This window comes from Panicum virgatum, chromosome 9K (genome assembly GCF_016808335.1).
Source record: "Panicum virgatum strain AP13 chromosome 9K, P.virgatum_v5, whole genome shotgun sequence".
Classification (NCBI taxonomy): Eukaryota; Viridiplantae; Streptophyta; class Magnoliopsida; order Poales; family Poaceae; genus Panicum; species Panicum virgatum.
Genome location: NC_053144.1, coordinates 28,365,875 through 28,386,092, shown reverse-complemented (window position 1 = coordinate 28,386,092; position 20,218 = coordinate 28,365,875). Strand labels below are relative to the sequence as shown.

Below are 20,218 nucleotides of genomic sequence, written 5' to 3'. Positions count from 1 at the left end.
CAATGGGATGCTTGTCTTTCGCTTCCCCTTGGGGTCCATGGCGTCAGTCGACGGCGGTGGAGCGTGGACAGGAAGCGAGGAGAAGGCGGAGAAGTTGTCGAGGAAGATGAATCGTGGCTTGGGCAATGTGAATTAATGGAAGTGATGGGACGGTTTGGGGGAGAAAGGGGAGTAAGAGATAGAAAGAGGCAAGGCCCCCCCGGCAGTGAATTGTTTCCATCCAAAAGAGAAACCCCTTTTGTCCCCGACATGCGGGACCCACCGACCCAGGCCAGGCCCACCTGTCGGTGCAAGGTTCATGGCGTAATCCTCTTGTGTGCTTTCGTATGTGTGACTGAAACGCAGGCCCCACCTGTCGGCGCCGGGTTCATGGCCAAGTCTTCATCAATTCTTCATGGATCTATGCATTTTGTGTTTTGATTCATAACAAAAACTTAAAACGTGGTTAGATTTCTCATTTCTTGTCCGACTCAGTTTGTTCTTTTTTCTAACTTCGTATATAATCAATATCTATGTCGTGGGTTCCACTGTGCACAGAGACTCTAGTTTGATTTTGTACCTTACTAGCATTGCAGACACTGAGTCCTAATAACTCTCCAATGTAGGTGTATTTGTCAATGAAAATTGGTGTATAGGCCAATATGTCACACATGTACATATAGAATTATATGATTGACTGTTTAAATGCACCATTTAAACTACATGGTCTATAAGGACCATATAGCATAGGTCGCACCTTATGGAATAGGCACCACGAGTAGTGGTCCATGTAGGTCTATTCAAAGTGTAGGTGTATTCATAAATTTTAATACAACGAGAATACAAATAAGTTGAAGGTGTGCATGAGGCTCATTACCAAATACATATTCATATGAGAGTGAGGAATAGGGTTTTTTGGGTCATATTTGGCCACAAGTGTTTGCACACTCATTAATTTGCGGCCTTTGCCCCCACAGTATGCAATAGAGATCAGAGAACCTAGGAAAAAGAATAACGTTATTTGGTCAAAAAATGTGCATTTTAAACATGATCAAAGTTTTTGTTAAGAATCAAATTACAAATATAACAACTTCGCCAAGAATTGACATGAATTGGAGATGAACACACGCATACGCACAAGTGGGACTCATGAGTCAGTCAAACAGCCAGTAGGCACTGGTCAACCCTGCATGCAGTTTGCCCCCCTCCTCTTTGGGTTACACAACATACCCAATTCTGTCTCTATGACGCGTGGGTCCAATGATGATGGGACCCAGGAGTCAGTGATTGATCACTAGACACGGCCCTTTACATGCACTACCGAAGCGGTGCCTGCGGATTCTACCAATCCACCCCCATGTCTCGCCCCTTCACCGTGCCTTTCTCCCCAATCTGTCCCATCAAGTCCTGCTTGCCGCCACGCTTCCTCCATCGGCGACATGGTTCGCGCAACCCATTCCCGCAGCTTCGCCCCCGACTCCACGACGGGTGTAGAGGCCAGCAGGCGCTAGGGTCGCCCTCTCGTGCCCGCTTCCCCTCCTACGGCCACCATTATTGTTGTGCCGCCTGTAGTGGAGCACCACTCCACCCACCAGAGCTGCAACCGGTGAGGAAGGTTCGTAAGGACCAGCAATGCGCGCCCGAGGAGGACGACGACGAAGAACCGGAGCCGCCGCCAGGCGGCAGAGGAACCGGTGGTGCCGCTCGTCCCCAGACCCGAGGAGGACGAGTACGACGACGTCGAAATCCTCGATGTGCCTCCTGGCTTCGCGCCACACGATGCCCACGCGCAGCCTTCACTTCTTCCGGTTAGGACTCGATTTGGGGTTTTTTATTGGTTAGGGTCGAATTGGGGTTTTTTAGCATCTACTGTAGCTATGGATTTATGTTTTTTTCTATTGAATCAGATTACTAGAAGTAGTTTAGAATTGAGGTTTTTTAGCATCAAGTGGAAATTATTAGCATTTGTATTACAATCTAGTTGAATGTGTTGATATAATCATTCATGTCCAATTATATCAGTACTGACTTATATAGCATCATATGGTTTTTTCTATTGAATCAGATTACTAGAAGTAGTTTAGATCTATATCTATTATGCTATTGTTTGTAGCAATTTTAGCGAATTTAGTGTTGATGGTACTTAGTAGAGTGGATTTCTTTATTTTCATGTGGAAATTATTAGCATTTGTATTATAATCTAGTTGAATGTGTGGATATAAGCATTCATGTTCAATTATATCAGTACTGACTTATATAGCATCAAATGGATTCAAAATCTATTTTGATTTGTTCGAGTTTGATTTAGCTCTTGCATTCATTTTCATGTTAAATTATTTGAATATTGACTATATGTACTGACTTATGAAATAGATTCTAAATCTATTTTGAACTGTTTGAGATTAATCAAGCACTTGCATTAATCCTATGTTTGAGATTCTAATACTGACTTAGATTTTGTTAATGAAGATTCCTGACCACGAACATGTCTTCCTGTTCAATGAAAAGATCACTGTCCATTGCTCATTTTCTCATGACAGCGATGAGGAGACTGTGGAAAGGCCGAAGCCGTCGAACAGGGAGGTGAGATATGGCGCCCCTACCTTAAGATTCCTTCATTCCAATTATATATATGCTAACTTGCCCTTTGTGAATTTACAGCTCAAGTGAGAGGCCGAGAGGCTTCGCGTCCTCCTCAAGAGTAAATATTTTGGGTCACCGCCATCCTCCTGCTCCTTTTGAAGCGAGATGGTGCATGGATTGTCCATAATTATGTTCTATACCTAGGAGAACTATGTAGTTTTAGAAATGTGCATGTGCCTGATAGACAACTATTGTATTGGCACTATTGTTGCACCTTATGAAATTTACATTCCTTTTGTTGTTATAATATATATCTTTTAACTATTTGTCGCTGGTGAATGGTTGTGTTCTTGAGTGTCATAATTCTATCAGTATTGCTGTCAATAGTTTTTGAGTGAAAATGGAATTATACAAGAGTGGTCCAGTGTCTTTCTCCATTTGTGAATTTTCATTGTGATGGGTCCCACATGTGAAAATGAGTCAGGAGAAGGCAACTTCTGTTGCAAAAACTTGTTCTTGTTTTTTGCATATCACCTTAGTTCGACAAGAATTGCGGAATATAGACATGTTTTTTTTAAGTACGAATCAGCAAAGCAACAAATAAAAAGATAAAAACAGGACCTTGTTATCAAAACACCGAGTGGCACAATGGTTTGCGCAATACATTCTCGTTTTCGAGATATAGGTTCGAACCCTGTCTCCACCAAGTTTTTAAATTTATTTTTAATTTAATGTGCTATTAAAAATACACATTCTGCACACAAATGTGGGTCCTACCTAAAATTGACACAATGGCGCGGGGTTCTTGGCGTAATCCTCCTGTGCGCGTTCGTGTTTGTGACTGAAATGCGGGTCCCACCTGTCGGCGCCAGCTCTTCACCTATTCTTTATCGATTCTTAACGGCGCTTATTATATTTTGGATTGAATCCAAAGCAAAAACTTTAAACAAGTATAGATTTCCCATACATAAATCATGTGTTTTTTTAACTTCGTAGAATTATATTTTCCACCAGGTGCACTAGATTTTATAGTAGAATATGAGTTTGATTTCTAACATTCTTTGACAAATATGATCTTTGCTCACCATAGTCTCCAATAGAGATGAAAATTGACAAGTACCTTTTGGGAGTATGAACATCTTATACCCCACTACTCATTTTAGTTGTCATTAACCTTGTCAAAGAAGTAAGACTTGGATACATGGTCAAGTATCCTACCACAATAGCACAAGAGCCATAAGGATGTACTCATCCTTCCTAACACATTCATGGAAAATATGGACTTAACAATTGTTTTAAGTTGTATAAGGTTGGATTTGTTAAGGAGCACGATGCAAACAATATAATTAATTTATAACTACACTTGTTCAAAATTAAAGCTGTGGCAAATATTTGAAATTGATAATAATGGCTGCTTTACGTGTTCTCAATATGGAAGCGTAATTTTGTTTGTCCCCGACAGGTGGGACCCACGATAGTGTGATAACGTGTCCGCCCTATAAAAGCGCAATCTTGTTAAAGCCAATACCGTGCGACCACCTAAATCTAATTTTCCGTGGATCCAATATTTTGCCTCCATCTTCCTCCAATAATTTCATTTCAAGTCTAAAATTCCCACCCCTAATCCCGCGCATATTAGCCATCCGATCCCGCACATGGCCCGGCGGCGGTTCTTCTCCTTCTCTCCTGGCTTCTCGCCTTCATCTGCTACCTGATCTTCGTAGGGGTGCACCACCCCGCATATCCACTCCGCTCGCGCGTGTGACGAACTACAATCACTCCACATCATAAGGTCGCCGCGACACGCTACGAGGCGTCGAGGCTGGTGCAACTCCCGACGGAGCTGATGATTGAGATCGCCTCCCGTGTCGCTGCTCAGTCAGAGGACACCATGGCGGATCTCGACAATCTGCGCACAACCTGTAAGGCAATGTGCGTGGTGTGCGGCGCCGCTAAGGTCGGCCAACGCCTAGCCCTGCGTCGTGTGCTGCGGCGTCGATTCTACCTGGGATCGGAATATCGCGCGACGCTCATCACCAGACTGGCCACCGTCGGCAACCTGGAGGCCTGCTTTCGCAGCGCGGCGCAATCATGATGTGCCTCGACCCACTTAGGCAGGCCGTGGAGGCGGGCCACAAGGTAGTGATTTATGCCCTTGCGCTCTTGCTCTACAGGCCCAATAGCGGCGATGGTGACGACGACGAGGCCCAGCGGCTCTTGCTCATGGTCGAGGGACCCGAACCGGGCGCGCCGATGCTTCCTTGGAGCAACAAGACTTGTACGAAACGCCGCTGCTGGATCATTTCGGCACTGTGGGACTTGGCGCCGTCGGCGGTTGGTGTGCCGACACCTGTGCATCGCCAGGACGAACATCAGTGTGCGGGAGGTGGCTGTGGCGAGCACACAGGATGGTATGCTTGGTACTCGTGGTGCAGGCTCTGCAGTGAGGAGTGTCGGATCCGCAACGAGTGTGATTGGTTCTTCTTCACAGTCATGGAAATGTTGAATGAAAAAAGCTTTGCCAGGTAAAAATCCCCATGACTCTACCAAATGCAAAAGACCAATTTCAGTGCGACCTGCAAGAAAATACGGCAGGTTTGCCGCATGCCAGAGGTCGGGCGGTGCCTTGCAGTGCATCCCCTGCTGCCGATTGGGTCGTGTGATCTGTACTACGACAACGGCTTCCGCCAGAGCCAAATCATCAATCTGTCCAAGGTCGGCAACCCGGTGGCATGCTTCTTCGCGGGGATGCGCGTGGTCTTGGTGGAGGCGCACGGTGATCTCCGGCCTAGCCTCGACATGCTCGAGTGCACCGCCAAGGCCGGGCATCAAGTCGCCATGTACGTCCTCGCCGTGTACAAGTACAGGCCCAACAGCGGCGCCGAAGAAGATGCCAGTGCCGTGGAGCTATTCAGGAAGATCGAGGGCGACAACGCAAGGGCGGGAGCACCGGCGACATGGGCGAACACGGCTTGTGTGCAGTTACACCAGCAAGCCCTGCTGGTGTCGGCGAACGTGGTGCCCCTAACTCCTCGTAGGGTTCCCGTGCAGAAGCCGGTGTCTCGCGTTCACAGTGACCATCGGTGCGCCAGCTGGCCCATGTGTGGTTCGAACGCCGCCTGGAAGGACACCAACTCTTTTGCAGCGAGGAGTGTAGGATTAGATCAGAGAACGCAACTTACTTCAATTCAGTGTGGCCTTGATTATTGTAGCTAAGGTAGCAATGCAGGTTGATTATCTTCTGTGTGTGGTGATATATTTTGCTGAAGATCTTGCAGACTAGATGCACCAGAAAAGGCATTCAGGAATTTAGTTAACATGTTTGCTTTATAAAGTAGCAAATGGCATTGCGGACAACACTTTAGTTGGATTGGTACAATCTTGGTTTATGCAACTTTGTGATTGGTTATATATTTTACTAAATATCTTGCGGACTAGATGCACCGGAAAGACATTCAGGATTATATTTCAATTAACATGTTTGCTTTCTTTCTTAACTGCTACTCATCAGAAATTCAGTTAACATCAGGAATTCAATTGTTCTGACAGTTCAGTTGACTGCTTTCTTTCTTTCAGTTAACAGGATTTTAGTTAATATTAAGAATTCAGTGAGGAGAGCGATGATGAAGACAAGAGGTTCTTAGATCCTATCAGATGATGGTCCTTCACTTGAAGCGGTTGGGCGTGCTCTCAGGCAGAACTTCAAGAAGTTCAGCAAATAAACTCGAAGCATGTCTCTGAAGTTGTGTCTTTGGTCGATGTGCCTCTGAACTTGTGTTGATGTGGATCATGTTTGTGATCCTTAATTAGTGTGGTGTCCTCACGGCTCGGGAAGCCTATGTGTAAACTCAGTCCTCATATATCGTATGCACTGGTTGCCTATCCTTAGTTGGTTACTTAATTTGTGTGATGCATGTTACTCTGGTACTAAATTTTTGTGATGCATGTTATTCTGGTACTGTCTGTCTGGATGATCTTGTGTGATCTAGAAGAATGTTATTCTGGATGATCTTGTTATTCTGGATGATCTTGTGTGATCTGGATTTAGTTAAATAGTTAACTAGTTTAATTTATATAGAAACATTATTAATAAAATTCGATTAAGTTCAATCAATCATCTTTACAAATATAAATTAAACTGAGTGGGACCCGCACGTCAGCGGGACACACGAAAACGCACTCCTCAAATACACCAAGCGTTCTGAAAATTTTATAGCCAGCGATTTGGAAAGTGGCGCCAGTTTTTCCATTCGAATTTTTTAAGAAATCGCCAAACTACCGTGCTACCATCACTGGGCCCACGTTGTCGCGAAACGCCGCGTTATTTGACTACTACTCGTGCGTCTTTCCCTCCCTAATCCCCTTGCAAAACCAATCTAGATCGGTCAGTTAGGGATAGTCGACGACAGGCACCGCCAAGTTGGTTCTCGCCTTCCACCACGCAGGCGAAGAGGATGCCGACGTCCAGCGAGGCAGCAAGGGGGACCCCTTCCTCGTCGGAAACACTGCACACACCTGCGTCGGCGTTGGCGATGCTACCTACCTCTGGTACGGCGACTGATGAACCTTCCATCTCCACCAGGCCTAGGGCGACGACTTCGCTCTTTCGGTCAACTTCGTCCCAAAGAGCATCACAACGTTCGGCCGACGAAGATGCACGCGATGACGGCCAAGATCCAGAAAATTTGCTACCTTCGTCTCAGGACGAGACCGAGACCAGGTACGCTGTTTCCCCGTTCGATCATACCCTGCTACTGCCACCCTAGATTTCATGCATTTGTGCAGGCACTGCTACCCTAGATTTCATGCATTTGTGCATGTGATTTACTGCAAATTACTGCAAATAATTGAAATGCCATCGATGAATACGCAGAACAGATGATAGATGGATCATGCATGTCATTTGCAAGGGGAGTGAGGAGGGACAAGAACGTGTTAAGACCTATAGAGCTTACTTGGGTCAAATCACGATTGGTAACTTAACAACAATGAAATCAAAATTGGGGTATCGGTCCAGGGACTACATGTACTACAAGAAGAGAAGTGCTAGAGCTCCTGTGGAAGCAACACTTAATGAGATCGAGTTCGATTTTGATGTAGAAACAATGATAAAGAGTAACGAGGAAGAGAGGAAGGTCAGAATAGTTTTGTCGAAGAATCCAATAGTAGACCCATCTGTGGCCATAACACCAATAAAATCCAATAGAGTTTCCTCAGATCATGATGAAGAAGAAGTGCAAGAATCTAAATTAGATGCATACAAAGATTGGCTAGCTTATATGCATACAAGGAACCAAGCCATGGGTGAGTTATGGTAAAGACTATATATATATATATATATATATATATATATATATATATATATATATATATATATATATATATATATATATATATATATATATATATATATATATAGACACACACACACACACATGGATTTTGCAATTCACTCATGACTGATATTATGGATCCTTTTTCAGAGTTTCAAGACATATACAGGGAGGACACAATCAAGACATACCAAGAATAGTTGGGGGTTGAAGAAAAACTTGATGACATCAGTAATATCCCTCTCCTAATTGTCAAACAAATTACCATTCTTTGTCAGACTTCAAATTATGCTAGCTCATCATGTGACAAAATTGTCTGCAGATGCGTTTTTGAATCCTACCATTCATATACAATCCAGTCAAGACAGCAACCCAACACCTCCAGTGCAGCCACCATCTCATGCTCGGCGTTGGACACAGGGGCAAGGAAATGGTAACTTGTGTTTATTAGGAATTAATTGTGTATGCATATTATGCCATTTAGTGTCTATTATTACATTTTGTTCCCATGGAATAAGCTCAGAAAATGGGCAGAAAAGGGGACGTGGTCCCCTAAAAGGCTTGAAGGCAATCTCCAAGAGAATCAAGGCGGGCAATCAGAAGATGAAAGGTGACTTCTCCAGACTTGGAGGACCGGTAGGTGATAACTACCGCTCATTCGTTGATGAAATAGTAATGTTTACAAGGAGAAGGGCGCCACTCATTCTAATGTCCCGCCTCCCCGAGGCCGAGGCCGCTTACATCTGGCAGCTTTCTAGGACACAGACTATCCTCACAGACCAACACATGTCCTTTCTGGACACTTTGTCCTCAGTCGTGCGCACCCGGGAATAACTTCCCGGTCGGTCACCCATCCCCAAATTACTCCGGGCCAAGCACGCTTAACCTCAGAGTTCTTTGGAGACCGGCTTCCAAAAAAGAAGTTGCAACTTGTTGGTATAAGTATCCTATTAATCCTATTATGTCCTGGGTCGGGATGTCACACTCATTGGAGTGAAAACATGGAAACATGTCCATGAAGATGTAAAAGAGTCAATAGCATATGATATATTGGTAATCAAAATCTTTGCTTCTGTATACATTTCAATTTTAAACTAATATAACAACTCACATAGTATTTGCATGTTCTTGTAATTATATAACAGGCCAGGTGGGACATTGAGGATAATGATCATTCATGGAGAATCATATGGGACATTGCTAAGGAGCGTTACAAAGGATGGCATCCAACTTTCAGTGCTACGGCCAAGACATACAACAGCTACCACCAGAGAACGCTACATAAGCCTAAAGAATTAGATATTGTTGAATGGCACTATCTGTTGAAGTATTTTAGGACTGCAAAATTCTAGGCTTGTTCCACATTGTTACTGTTACTGAACAATACCAATTTCAAACAAATGGCTATGTCTGAGTCATTAAGATTATTGTTGAAATATTGACATTCTATAGGCAAAGAGCATACAAAATTCTGGGATTCGTGCCCAACAATGGACCAGACATTTGTCAGGCTCTAAGCCTTATGCTCAGCGCAACTATGAGAAGGTAATAACTGGAGAAGCACATGTACAAGCTTTCTTGCAGGATGAATTACTAATTTATTATGTTCTTGTCATATCCGAGAGACCCAGAAACTGGTGATGAGCCCAATGATATGGAACTTGGGTTTATAGCTCACACAAAGGAGGGCCACTAGAAAGACCAAGAATCTAGGGATGTCTACGTGAGTTCTCAATGAATTTGTACATACATTACTATATATAGTCCATGCAATTTCTTATTCAACTAACTCCTCCATCTGTGCCTTGTAAATGTTAGGACAAAGCAAGCAGCCTTATTACTGAGGCGGAATCAAATGCAGAGGATAACTTCATTACCCAAAAGGAAAAGAACGAAATTTTCCAGAAGGCATACAAGGCAGTCACAGAGTGCAAATCAACCAAGTTGCATGGTAATGGGTACCTGGCAAAAAAACCCATCTGGAAGGCAGCTGCTAAATGCGGATCGCCAGGAACAAATTCGTAGGGAGGAACAACAACATCAGGAACACGTCGAGCTCATGGAATCATTTGGGCAGCTACAACAACAAATCAACATGGGAAGCTGACAGGGAAGCTGAAAGGAGAGGACATGCATGACAAATTGAAGAAATTAACAAGGCAAGGGAGGCTGATAAAGAAGAGCTTGGGCGAGAGTTCCTATGAATGATGCAAGCAGCAAATGTACAGGCACCATTTCAGCAGGTACTAGTCAAGCTAGTTATTGAATGACTTTCTTTCCTTAGGTTCTATATCTAAATGTCTGTATCCTTTCATAGATTGTCCTACCAACATCTGTCCAGCCAAACAACAATGTCACTGCATCTGCAGAGGTGGCGGCGGCTGCATCAAACATGAGTACTGAAGAAGTACAAATAAACTCACCGAATGTGCTCTCTTCTAGTCAGGTTGTTCGTGAATTGACAACTTTTTACTTCTATCATCAGATACAGAACAAAATCGAGCCTAATTTTTTCCTTCCAAATTTTTTGTTCCAGGAGAAGCCTCAAAGCCACCCAGAGCAATCTGAAGTCGGTGCTAAACCAAGGGCAGCTAGCATTCGCACTACAAGAAGTAGTAAAGCTGGTGAAGCACATTCCGTTCTGCCCGCGGCATACGTTTCATCACAATAGCTACAGGAAAAAGCTGCAAATAAGAAACGACAAAACGCCAAAAAGACATGAGGTGAAATTTTTTGTAACTCCTCTACCTGCTGTGAATGTTTCTGTTTCAACTGTCAAAGTTTTTATAGTTGTGTTAATTATTTGCTGTCATTCTGATAATTTTATGATTCACAATGAAACTTTGGTTTGCTACATGATGTTGTTGCACCCTTTCCATTATTACAGATTATTTGATGCTTACAAATGTTATTCATTTTTTTAGGAAACTAAGCCATTTGGAGTGGAGCAAACAGGTGATGGGACCTTCTTGAAGTCACTCTTTGCTGATCAAGTGATGGGATCGTCTTGAAGTCATCCCAATAATGTGTTGAAACAATGTCCTGTTGAAAACTTATTAGTATTATCAGTGAATGGTTGAATGGTTGAATGTTGCTATGTGTTGCTACATGCTGTTGTTGAACGGAATTTAGCAGTGAATGTTTGAATGTTGTTTCATGAATTATAAATGCATAATTATTATTGATCATGTATTTTAATGTTTTAAATTATTGCTACTATAAATAAATGAGTGTGGCGGAATAGACATATGGCGAGCTACAAAACTATGGCAGCAACACCTTTCGTTGCAAAAGAGAATTCATCCTATCGCAACCCATATTTTTCGGTGTCACAAAGACTCGTGGCAATAGTAAATTCCACTTGTAGCAACCCTGTATTATGGTGGTAATAGAGACATGAACTTTTGGCAACCAAAACATTTTTGAAGCAACAACGGAGGAAACATCTTACAACCAATCAAACTAGGTGGCATTAGCGTGCTCCACCTATTGCCTCCAACCTATATATTTTGGTGATAATAGAATGTTCCACCTATAACAACCATCTCTGCTGCGTGGCAATAGAGGACACCACCTATAGCACCATAATCAACTTCGTGGTAATAGAGAGAACCACATATAGCAACCAAACAATTTTCATGGAAATAGAGAACACCACCTATAGCACCGAAATCAACTTCGTGGTAATAGAGGGAACCACATATAGCACCCAAAACACTTTCGTGGCAATAGAGGTGCTTCCCCTATAGCAACCACAACTAGAGTGTAGCAATACAATACTTTGCAACGCAGGATTTTACGAATTGCAACGCGTTGGGTACGATGCAATTGCACCTCTGGCAACAGCAAATGCGTCGTACTATGATAATTTGCAACCTACACGAGCGAGCCCGTAGATGTTAGTTGCAACGCCTCATTGTGTTGTAATAGAAAAACTAATGCAACATAAAAAAAAGACATGCGTCGCTACAGGCTAATGCAGCGAGACATATAGCTGCATTTTCTTACGAAACAAATTGGGTGCAATTGCAGCTATTGCAATCAAATATGGCATATTGCAACACATTTCGTGTGTTGTATTAGGGGGGAAATCTAGTAGTGTTAGTTGGTCGTTAATGCGAGCTGGTATATAGGTGGTGTGGATGGGGTGTGGCTCTCATGGAGTCTGTATCACAAACTACAGACTTTCCTATAAGTAGGGGTAATCTTTTTTAAAAAGAGCACATATCAGGTGCAAACAAACCCCTTCATGCAAACCGTGCAAACTTCAATCTAGGCCATCGAATCAACATCTAAGGGAGTAGGGGGAGGGGAGATTCGCAAAAGTGTGATTAGAGACGGGCGATTTATTGTAAAAGTATTCAATCCTCCATGCCCCTTAAATGTTGATTCAGTAGTCCAAATTGAAGTTTGCACGGTTTGCATGAAGGGATTAGTTTGCACGTGATATGTTCCATTTTAAAAAAATCCCTAATTATATCTCCAATAATACTTCCTTTCAGTTTTGAATGAATTCGACACTCGGCTCTTACGTAAGGTAGCGCAGAAGAATAAGACACAGCAACCATATGTCGCAACCCAAGTACCCAACCCAACAGTGTCCGCATTTGACAAAACAGCCTCCTCTCCTTGCGCGCTGGCCAAGAAACAATGCACCCAATTATATAGATAGATTCCATCCACCGCATGCATTTAACCAAACCATCCATCGATCCGAAAAAACTTTCGTGTCGAGATGTCGCGCATCCACGCCATGTCCCTCCTCCTCCTCCTCCTCCTCGTCCTTCTCCTATCGTCATTGTGCTTCACCCACGCCAAGCAGATCAAGGCCAAGTCGACGCCCTGGAGCATCCACATCTCCAAGCCCGGCGGCGGCACCAGGAGCCTCGCCTTTGAGCACATCTGGCTGCCCCATGGCGTCACCGGCGCGGAGAGTCTAGCCTTCGACAGCCGGGGCCGGGGCCCCTACGCTGGCGTCTCTGATGGCCGCATCCTCAAGTGGGATTCTGCCAGCCCCAAGGCTGGACGACCTTCGCGTACAACCCATGCTACAAGAACACCCCCATGTGCACGACGTCCGCGGATCGGCCAGACGGCGCGGAGAGCGCGGGCGCCCACTCAGCCTGAAATTCCACCCCAAGACCGGTGATCTGTACATCGCCGATGCGTACCTGGGCCTGATGAAGGTTGGGCCGGGCGGCAGCGAGGCCGAGGTGCTGGCGATGGAGGCCGACGGTGCGCCATTCAACTTCTTCAACGGCGTCGACGTCGACCAGGGCATGGGCGACGTCTACTTCACTGACTCCAGCACCGTGTACACGCACGCGTACAACACGGGGATCATGATCCACCGTGACGCGGCCGGGCGGTTGCTCAGGTACAACGCGTGGGCCTGGCACGCCACCGTGCTCAAGGCCGGCCTGCCGTACCCCAAAGACATCGCCCTGAGTGCCGACCGGACGCACATCGTGGTGGCGCACACAGGGCCGTGCCAGGCGTTCAGGTACTGGCTCAGGGGGGCCAAGGCCGGGCACTACGGGCTGCTCGCTGACCTGACGGGCTACCCAGACAACGTCAGAAGCGACGCCAGGGGAGGCTACTAGTTTGCGCTCAACCGGGAAAAGATCAACACGACGGATCCAAAGCACCTCGTCGGCGTCTGGATCAACGCCAAGGGAGCCGAGCACGAGGTGATGACGGCGCCCAAGGGCGTCACGCTTAGCGACATCGCGACATCGCGGAGAAGGACATCCGTGGAACTCAACTACGTCGGCCTAGCTAGCTAGTTGATTATTATAAATAAATATGCAATCAGTTTTTTAGGTAAATATTAGATAATTAGTTGTGAATAACTTGTTTGCATTATTAGGCAAGGTTTATTTAGGTTTGCAAAATATTAGTAGCGAATTTGTGTCTTGCATATTTGAATGGATTTTATTTATTTAAACTTGTTACGTGTGTGATTCTTAATTACTTGCATCGTTTCGTTGAACGTGTTCTTGGTGTGCGATGAGTTGGTGGAATTGTATCTTACAAACGAGGAGAGGGCCCACTTTTGCAATCAGTGGCGAATCCAACAGCCAAATCAAGAGGGGGCTCATCTCTCGTCTTCTTCTTTCTCCTCTTCTCTTCTTTTTCTTCCTCCCCCTCTTCTTCATTCTTTGGTCTCAGAAATGGAGGGGAACTTAGGGAGGCATCCATTGATATTGGCAAGGTAGGGGGCTTGATCTCCCCTAGCCCTCCTTTAGATCCGACTCTCTTTGCAATGTTAGCAGTGTGAAGAAAATCCTGTTTGTATGGGTAATATTCCTTGGAGTTCGACCGGCTCTTATTATTTTCATGTGTCCCTTCATCAAAAGAAAAACACCCAAAACGGATTTCCCTCGTGATGCAAACATTATATTGGCACTCTGTAGTCATTAATGCTTGGACTCTGACCCGACTAAAAAATATCAGACACCCTTCAAATTCATCCCCTTCCGTTCTTATCCGGTGAACTGCGAAGTAGTAATATAATTGTCTTCTCTGTCCTGCTATGTCTAGTCATATCTCTCCTCACCGCAGCTCCATAGCCAAGCAAAATATCAGTTTTAGGGCCCCTTTGGAAGGGCTCCAGCTCCGGCTCCTTCAGCAGCTTCTGTTGTAGCCCTACCAAACAGGGGAAGGAGGTGGAGTGGGTCCACGAGCTAGTTTTGCAATTTTGCCTACAGGATGGTGGAGCAGGCGCCCAATAGACCTAACACAACACAAGATCCTTTAGCGAAAAAAAAGAGAAACAACTTAAACAAGTTTTACATGGCTAAGGCAACGAGTAATGCAATAGTGTTTTCCTATAAACTTGAAGATAAGGTCTCAAAAGAACAAGCATGGAGCTGTCAGTTTTGTTATAGTCTTTTCACAAAACAAAACATGTTAACATTGAAGGGAGAAAATTTGCATAAAAAACTATTTAAGAGAAACGTCCATATGGTGGACAGATCACCTGCTGCATATCCACCATGGAAGAATTAGCAACTGATGCCTCACCACTTTGCATAGAACATGGGGCTCGCATATGCCTTCTCTTTTGTTAGATTTCACGGGCTAAATTCTCAGGATATCATGAGCAAGGACACAACAGATTTTAAAATTGATTGCACCGGCTACGTACAATGTTATTCTCCCAGCCATGCTAGTGAACAGAACAGGCTAATTATCATGCTATATTTTGCCAGCCATGCAAGTGAACAGAAGAGGCTAATTATTATGCATATACCAGCTTGCTGCTTTCAATTTTTGCAGCCTTTGCTATTTGTAAGATACTAATTTCTCTAAAAAATTAACTCATATTGCACCATTGAACACTGCTGCATCTTTCATTTAAACAAAATTGATACTGAGCAAAAAGGCAAAAAGAAAAAATTGCTACAGTCAAGGGAATACTTGGTCCTTTGTGCTGCCTCAGGGTCATTGATGCATTGCTCAATTAGCTTTTTCAGTGAATTTGTGTCAAATGTGTGTTGGAATTGATCTCCAACGGCCAGATCCAAAGATCTGGCCAATCCCTTAATTTGCGCCCTGGTCGGGGGCGTTCAGCCAAACATGGCTGGTGGGCCCCCGTCGCCCGCGCTATAAAGAATAGGGAGAGGGCCCGGGGCACGGTACCCCAAGTTCACCGCCGCCATAACCCTCTTCCACAGTCCCTACCGATCTAGGGTTAGTGCGAGGCCGACGGGAAGCTCCGCCACCGCAACCACGACGTCCTCCTCCGCCAACCCCATCATCGGTCAGTGCCGGTGGAGGCCTGAAGGACGCCGGGACTTGCGCCGTCCACTGCCGCCGCCGGATCAGCGCCTCGAAGAGCCGGACTTCCTCGCCTCCATCCTCGGCTCCATCGACGCGATGGCGCCCACCGGCAACGGCTCCTCTGCATCCACTCCCGCGGATGGTCTGTGTCTCTCATCCACCTATCTCTCTTTCTCTGTCTCTCTCTTGTACTAGGTCTAGAATGAATCACTTGATATTATACCTAGAACTTGTACCCCAGTACTCGATTCGTACACTAGATGTGATCCTAGTCCAGAAACAGAGAAGATTAGAATCCATCATTGGTATCATTCGCCGATCTAGTTGTAGATCGAGGTTTTTGGGTTTCGTTTTACTCAGATCTATGCTCAGAAAGTAGAAGGAGATGAAAGAAATCGAGTTTCGATCTCGAATCGAACAAGAACAGTAGAACCCTAACCCTACACCCAAGAAAAACCCACCTGCAGAATCAAGAACCCGACCGGGGAAAGGGGGGGACTTACCTCCTCGGCCGCCGTCGGCTCGCCCGCGTAAGGTGCAGAACCGGCCGCCGCCGCTCGACGTCGCGCATCCGCGCGCAGGGCCGCGTCCGCCAAGCAGAACCGGCACACGGCCCGTGCACCACAACCAGTCCGCTCGACGGCGGCGCGCTCCCACTCGGTTGAGCGCACGCGCCGGCGAGGGGACCGGCGGGGGGCGCCGCCGTGCTGCCGACTTCCCTGGGCCGCCATGGCCGCTGCTCGCTCGCTCGGGCGTGAGAAACGGGGGGGAGAATAGAATGGCGCTAGGGTTTCCGGGAGATCCGGCCGGCCGTGGCCTTTTGTTCCGCTGAGGGCGTTTCCCAGCCGTCGGATTTGATCCGACGGTCTGGGGGCGGTCGCCGGCCAAGTAGGCCAGAAGAAGCCCAAGAGGGCGCACCGCGCGGGCCGTTTCGGCGGCCCGGCTGTCGGCTGCTGGGTTGCGGGCCCAGGCGCGGGGGAGCGGCCGCGCGGAAACGGGCCGTGGGCCGTTTTTCCGTCTCGGGCCGCATGAACAGTTCGAGAATTCGCTTTTTCTTTTATTTCATAAGCATTTTGAATTTGAATTTGAATGAATTTGCTTAGAATTTGATCTCTGTAAATAAATGCACCAATGTGTATTAATTTTAGAGCAGAAATTTACAAGAATTATGCTTCTGAATATTTAGAATTTTACATGTTTCCGCTGCAAAGAATTTATTTTGTCTCTATGTTAATTTGAACCAACGAGATAATTGATATAGAGGCCTATAGAATTTATTTCTTAGAATTTTCAGTATATTATAATGTTGTAATTTCTGACCAAAGTTGATATTGCAATATTATAATTTTGTTCAGAATTTTGTATACATTATATCTTTTTCTTCCCAACGGTGATTTAGATTTAATGTACAAATTATTGCATGTTTTAATTTTGACCAACGTTAAATTGATACATGCATTTATTGTTGTCCTCACAAATTTTGAATTCAAATTTCAGGCTCCAATGCTATGACTTATGTGAATGCCATTCCTGAACTGGATGGCAACAACTATGGGAAATGGTACCAGAAATTGGAGATAGCTCTGGCGATGGCCAATATAGATTTGGCCATCACAACACCAGCTCCTCAAGAACCAGAAAAGCCCGTAAGGGCACGGAATGAAGAAGCTGCTGCTTGGGCTATCCGAGAGAAGAATTATGACTCTGCTATGACCAGATATGATGCTGACAAGACACGTTGGAATGATTCCAACCGCAAGTGTCTTATGGTCATGAAGGGTTCCACTTCAGATGCCATCAAGATGGCGATCCCAGATTGTGACACCGCTTCAGAATATTTAGCAAAGGTGAAGAGTCAGTTTACTGGTTCTTCCAAGGCTTATGCTGCCATTCTTGCTGAGCAGCTTATCACCAAGAAATACACTGGCGGTGGCATCAGAGAACATATCTTAGAAATGAGCCACATGGCCAACAAGCTTAAGACAATGGACATGCCTTTGCCAGAAAAGTTCATTGTTCAGCTAGTCTTCAAGTCCCTACCAAAGGCGTTTGAGGCATTTCATGTCAACTATAACGCTTTTCCAGAAGATTGGGGTATTGACAAGCTGATTGGCATGTGTGTTCAAGAAGAGGATCGCCTTAAGAACTCCAATGGTGGTGAGCTTGCTTTTCAAGTTCAACACAAGAAAAAGAATTTCCAGAATAAGAACTTCCAGCATAACAAGAGACCTTTCCCACCAGGCAAGAATCAGCATGAGAGTGGCCCTTCCAGACCACCTCCACAGAAAGACTGGGAAAATTTTCCAGTTGAACAAGACCAGTGCCTGAAGTGCAAAAAGAGAGGGCACTACAAGAGGGACTGCCCAGAATTCCTGAAAGAGTTGTTAAGAAAGGGTGAGGACACCATTACTTTTGTAGATGAATCCCTGTATTTAAGTTATGACCAATCCACTTGGTGGATTGATTCTGGTGCAACTACTCATGTTGCTAATTATTTACAGGGATCAAGTATGAGGAGGACCCTGCCAAGAGGCGCAAGAAGAATTAAAGTTGCAAACGGTGTAGAAGCTGAAGTCGAAGCCATTGCAGAATTTCATTTAGAATTACATAGTGGCTTTGTACTTTGTTTGAGAGATGTTCTTTATGTACCGTCTTTATGGATCAGATGTAGATGGTTGGGTCCGAAAGGCAGAAAAGTACTTTGAGTTGGTTAGGATTCCAAATGAGGATAGAGTCCAAATTGTTGTTTTGTACATCAAGGGAAAAGCAGAGTTTTGGTGGAGAGGCACTTGATGTAGTGCTACACAGTTACCATGGCATCAATTCGGTGCTATGCTGGGTGACAGATTCAATGAGACATCCATATGTGATGCTATTGGATAGTTCCATAATTTGAAACCGACTTCTTCATAAACAACATATGTGGAAAAAATTGAAGAATTGATGGGTTTAGTGAAAAGAAACAACCCTTCCTTAACTGAAGCCTATTTTGTCGGTAGTTTTGTGTCTGGTCTCAAAGATTACATACAGCATCATTTCCAGTGCTACAAACCACCAACTTTGAGTCAAACTTTTTGGTATGCTAAAAGACTTGAGCAAGCTAGCCCTATTCCCAAGAAAACAACTTATGTGGTTCCCACACAGAGACCACATCAACCCTGGGTGAAGGACAGTAAAGAAAAAGACCAACAAACCAACAATATAGCAGAATCGAGGGCTGCTGGCAAATGCTTTAAGTGTAGAGAGCCATGGGCTCCTGGTCATGCTAAAGTTTGTAAAGGGAAACAGATCTATTCAGTACTAGTGGTGGAGAATGCAAATGGGCAGGAGGAAATCTCGGTGGTGGAAAACAGTACCCTCTCTGAAAATTAAGAATTCCATGATGCAGAAGCAGTACCAGTGCATAATTTATCACTGCATGCTTTGACTGGAACATCTACAACTGCTACTACTTTTACACTGAAGATTCATATAGGCAAACAAATTGCTACTACTTTGGTGGATACTGGAAGTGACTTATCTTTTATCCAAGCAAAATTTGCAATCAAGTCCAACTGTAAGATATCTGCAGTTGAAAAGATTAAAGTGGCTGCTGCTAATGGAGAAACCATGTTTAGTGAATCTGCATGCTTACATTGCCCTTACACTATTCAAGGTCATACGTTCTCTTCAAACTCTAGAATTTTGGAAGTACAAGGATATGATATTATCCTAAGCAATGACTGGATATTTGCACACAGTCCTGTTGGCCTCAACTTGAAAACTACATAATTTTCTGTCACCAAGAATGGGAATCAACTGATTACATTCAGTGATGAAACTGTTATTGATAGTAGACTCAATCAGTCACAGGAAGCTGTCACAGATCATGAAGAAGAAAGCATTCAGATCTCTACTACTACTCCATACCAATTCTACAATGCCTAATGATACTTCAACCACTCCAACAATACCTCAGGACATTAAGCAAATCTTACATGAGTTTGCTAATGTCTTCAAAGAGCCAGACAAATTACCACCAAAGAGAAAAGTTGATCATGCCATTGCTTTGATGGATGAGAAACAAATAGTGTCTTAGAGACCATACATGTTACCATATCACCAAAAAAATGCAATGGAGGAACTCATAAAGCATATGCTACATTCTCAACAGATCAGGCCCAACATTAGTCTTTTCTCTTCTCCAGTTATCTTGGTTAAGAAAAAGGATGGCACTTGGAGGATGTGTGTGAACTATAGGCAATTGAACTCCAATACGGTCAAAAATAAATACCCCATCCCAATAACAGAAGATCTGTTGGGTGAATTATTTGGAGCTCAATTTTTTTCAGAAATTGATTTAAGATCGGGTTATCACTAGAGAAGAATGAGGGATGAGGATATACCTAAGATAGCATTTACAACTCATCTGGGCCATTTGAGTATGTTGTCATGCCCTTTGGGTTGACAAATGATCCTTGATGAACAATGTCCTATCTGAAATCTTGAGAAAATTTGCCCTAGTATTTTTTGATGACATACTGATCTATAGCACTAGC

General features: G+C 44.5%; 1 protein-coding gene and 1 pseudogene across 1 annotated transcript; both read left to right on the top strand.

The window, feature by feature from the left end:
* The first annotated feature begins 12,630 nt into the window (after positions 1–12,630).
* LOC120647918 lies at positions 12,631–13,681 on the top strand (annotated as a pseudogene).
* Positions 13,682–15,672: 1,991 nt separating this feature from the next.
* LOC120651117 lies at positions 15,673–18,330 on the top strand. Its single transcript, XM_039928491.1, has 3 exons — positions 15,673–15,822; positions 17,178–18,074; positions 18,182–18,330. Exons 1-3 carry the CDS (start codon positions 15,777–15,779, stop codon positions 18,226–18,228), a joined length of 990 nt encoding a protein of 329 aa, XP_039784425.1. The 5' UTR covers positions 15,673–15,776; the 3' UTR covers positions 18,229–18,330.
* Positions 18,331–20,218: the final 1,888 nt, after the last annotated feature.

Coding starts and splice junctions, on each gene's coding strand:
- LOC120651117 (XM_039928491.1), top strand. CDS start 15,777: ATGGCGCCCACCGGCAACGGCTCCTCTGCATCCACTCCCGCGGATG. Junction 15,823..17,177: donor TGCATCCACTCCCGCGGATG/GTCTGTGTCTCT, acceptor TTCAAATTTCAG/GCTCCAATGCTATGACTTAT. Junction 18,075..18,181: donor GAAAGAGTTGTTAAGAAAGG/GTGAGGACACCA, acceptor AATTATTTACAG/GGATCAAGTATGAGGAGGAC.